The 3,653-nt window shown below is 49.4% G+C and overlaps 1 protein-coding gene across 1 annotated transcript in view; it reads right to left on the reverse strand.

Annotated features, from left to right (window-relative positions):
• EMH_0060600 (uncharacterized protein) overlaps positions 1 to 3,653 on the reverse strand; it is a gene marked incomplete at both ends in the record, with an annotated part of 5,398 nt that overhangs the window by 653 nt on the left and 1,092 nt on the right. Inside the window, 3 exons of the mRNA XM_013497812.1 lie at positions 6 to 69; positions 324 to 1,516; positions 1,918 to 2,825. Of these exons, the coding sequence (XP_013353266.1) occupies positions 6 to 69; positions 324 to 1,516; positions 1,918 to 2,825 (2,165 nt within the window). The remainder of the gene's footprint in view (positions 1 to 5; positions 70 to 323; positions 1,517 to 1,917; positions 2,826 to 3,653) is intronic.

The following is a 3,653-nucleotide window of genomic DNA, read 5'->3' on the forward strand; positions in this document are numbered from 1 at the left end:
CGCACTGGAATAGAGAAACGCTAAACCCTTCCTCCTCCACCCGCTGTTCTAATTCTCTCTCTCTCTCAGCTGCACACACAAACCCTAAACCCTAAACCCTAAACCCTAAACCCTAGAAAACCCTAAACCCTAAACCCTAGAAAACCCTAAACCCTAAACAGCTTCACTAGGTGAAACATTTATAAGAAGGAAAACACAACCCCCACTAAACCCTAAACCCTAAACCCTAAACCCTAAACCCTAGATATCCTGAGCCGCTTAAACCCTCAAAAGAACCCTCCTAGGGTTTAGGGTTTAGGGTTTAGGGTTTAGGGTTTGTGTACCTATAGAGGGGAGAGCTGGGGCGAAGGGGCTGAATAGGCTCTGCTGCAGCTCAGGAGAAACAGCAGCAGCAACATCAGCAGCAGCAGCAAACAAAGAAGAACCCCCAAGAGCATCAGCAACGGGGAAATAGCGCATGCGCCTTGCTGCTCGGTCTGCTGCTGTTGCTGCTGCTGCTGCTGCTGCTGCTGCTGCTGCTCGTCGTGGGGATGCGGTTGCTGCTTCTCCTGCTGCTGCTGTTGCTCCTGCTGTTTCTTCTGCTGCTGCTGCAGCAGCAGAAGCAACAAAAGCAGCAGAATCAGGACTGCTGTATCTGCTGCTGCTGCTGCTGCTGCTGCTGCTGCTGCTGTCTTCCGTTTCATCTCCCCCTAGATAATAACCAATCCCCTGCTGCTGCTGCTGCTGCAACTGCTGCAACTGCAGCAACTGCTGCTGCTGCTGCTGCTGCAACAGCAGCTGCTGCTGCTGCTGCAGCAGCTGCTGCTTCAGCTGCTGCTGCTGCTGCTGCTGCTGCTGGTCTGCTGCTGGCTCCATCCAGGGCTGCAGCGCATGCGCATGCTCGAGGGTTATATAACGAAGACAGCAGCCGCACTTAACGAGTCTCCTGCTGCATGCGTTTTCGTGCTGCTGCAGCAGCAGCTGCTGCTGCTGCTGCGCCTGCCGTATCTGCTGCTGCAGCACCTCGCTCTCCTGCTCTAGGCGCTCCAGCAGCACAACCAACTCCATCTCAACAGCTTCTACAGCAGCAGCAGCAGCAGCAGCAGCAGCACCTGCTGCAGCAGATGCTGCTGCAGCAGGAGCACGCAGCTTTCTTACTGGAGGAATGTATACGCTGCTGCTGCTGCTGCTGCTGCTGCTGCTGCTGTCGCAGCTGGAACTCGTAGCTGCGGGTAGATGCGCACTGCGTTCTGCTGCTGCTGCTGCAGCAGCAGCAGCAGCTGCATCAGCAGCATCAGCAGCAACATCTTCATCAGCATCATTATCAGCAGCAGCAGCAGCAGCAGCATTCTGTAGTGCTTTTCTATTTTTATCTCGAAGCAGCAGCAGCAGCCTATTTGCTGCTGCTGTTTGTCTTTCCACCTGCATGCGCTTCTGCTGCAGCAGCTCGTCTCTCCTCAGCAGCAGAAAGGGGCAGCCGAAGCAGGCAAAGCGGCACAGCCAGTACTCACACTGCTGCTGCTGGTGCTGCGCAAGCCTGCAACACAGCAGCAGCAGCAGCAGCAGCAGCAACAGCAACAGCAGCAGCAGCAGCAGCAGCAGCAGCAGCGGCAGCGGCAGAAGCGATGGATGTCTGTAGATTGCCCTCTTTTTGTTCTGCCCACAGATGTAGTGCATTCAAACAGCAGCAGCAACAGCAGCAGCAGCAGCAGCAGCAGCAGCAACAGCAGCAACAACAGCAGCAGCAGCAGCAGCAGCAACAGCAAGAGCCCTAGTAGCACCAGCAACAACAAACCAACACCACTAACACCAACAACAACACCAGCACCAGCACCACCAGCAGCAGCAGCAGGAGCAGCAGCACCAGCAGCAGGAGGAGGAGGAGGAGCAGCAGCAGCAGGAGCAGCAGCAGCAGCAGCAGCAGCAGCAGCAGCAGACCTGGCAGCAGGAACAACCTTGTTGCATGCACTGCAGCGGACGAGTAGACGGCTGTAAATAGCTGCGCGCTGCAGCAGCTCAACGCCGAAGGGCCTGCAGCCCCAGAAGGACCAGAACCAGCCTGCATCTGCTGCTGCTGCTGCTGCTGCTGCTGGTGCTGCTCCTGCTGCTGCTGCTGCTGCTGGTGCTGCTGCTGCTGCTGCTGCTGCTGAGCGAGGGCCAGATTGCTGCGCCTTGGGGGCTGCCCGTCGCCCCAGCTGCTTCAAATCTATGTTATAAAAACGATCGTAGAAATGCTCAATCTTGCTGCTGCTGCTGCTGCTGCTGCTGCTGCTGCTGCTGTTGCTGCTGCTGCTGCTGCTGTGCTGCTGCTGCTGCTGGTCAATAAGACGCTGCAGCAGAGCTGCTCCTTTTGCTGTTTGTATATCTGAAAGACAAAAGGGACGGAGACCATCAACTTCTTCTGCCAGTGGATCCTGCTGCTGCTGCTGCTGCTGCTGCTGCTGTTGCTGCTGCTGCTGCTGCTGCTGCTGCTGCTGCTCTTTGTCTGTGTCGATGAGATCCAGCTGCCTCAGCATGGCTTTACAGCCCGGCAGCAGCAGCGGCAGCTGCTGCATCAGCTCATCGTCTGCGTTTTGCTGCTGGTGCTGCAGCAGCAGCTCCTCCTCATCCTCGATATCCTGCTGCTGCTGCTGCTGCTGCTGCAGTTGCTGCTGCTGCTGCTGCTGCAGTTGCTGCTGCTGCTGCTGATGCTGCTGCTGCAGTTGGTCGCTACTCTCTTCTCCGTATTCTCTCTCCTCCCGTTCTTCTGCCTGCTGCTGCAGCAGCTGTAGCTGCTGCTGCTGTATCTGCTGCTGCTGCTGCTGCTGCAGCATCTGCTGCTGCTGCTGCTGCATCTGCTGCAGCTGCTGCAGCACCGCAGCAGACAGCAGCGGCTGCAGCAGCTTTGTTGTCGCTATAAAAGAATTACATAAAGGGCAGCGAGACCTCAGGTGTATAGACAACAAAAAACACACAGAACAACCAAAGTGCCCGCAAGGGGTCAATGCAGGTCTATCCGCAACCTAAACAAACAAATAAACAAAATATATTTATTTATTTATTTATTTATTTTATTTATTTGTTTGTTTTATTTGTTTATTTTATTTATTTGTTTTGTTGTTTATAAAGACAGCAAAAAACACACAGAACAACCAAAGTGCCCGCAGGGGGTCAAGGCAGGTCTATCCGCAACCTAAACAAATAAATAAAACAAATAAAATAAAATAAATATATTTGTTTTGTTTATTTATTTATTTATTTGGGTTGTTATTGTCTACTTTGTTTCATTTATTTATCTTATTTATTTATTTATTTATTTATTTATTTATTTATTTATTTTATTTATTTTTTTATTTATAGAGACGGAGGAAAACAAAGAAAACAAACAAAGGGAACGCCACCTAAATAACAAAATAAATAAATAAATAAATAAAATAAAATAAAATAAAATAAATATATTTATTTATTTATTTGTATAAATATAATAAATAAAACGAAATAAATATATTTGTTTGTTTGTTTGTTTTACTTTAGGCAGAACTAGAGATATAAAGAAAAAAATAAAAAAATAAAAAAATAAAAAAAAAGAAAAAAGGAAAAAAGAAAAAGAAAGAGACAAAAAGGAAAGATAAAGAGAGACAGAAAGAAAAAAAAAAAAAAAAAAAAAAAAAAAAAAAAAAAAAAAAAAAAAAAAA

The sequence above is a fragment of the Eimeria mitis genome, genomic scaffold (assembly GCF_000499745.2).
Source record: "Eimeria mitis Houghton genomic scaffold, Emh_scaff2946, whole genome shotgun sequence".
In the NCBI taxonomy this organism is placed as follows: Eukaryota; Apicomplexa; class Conoidasida; order Eucoccidiorida; family Eimeriidae; genus Eimeria; species Eimeria mitis.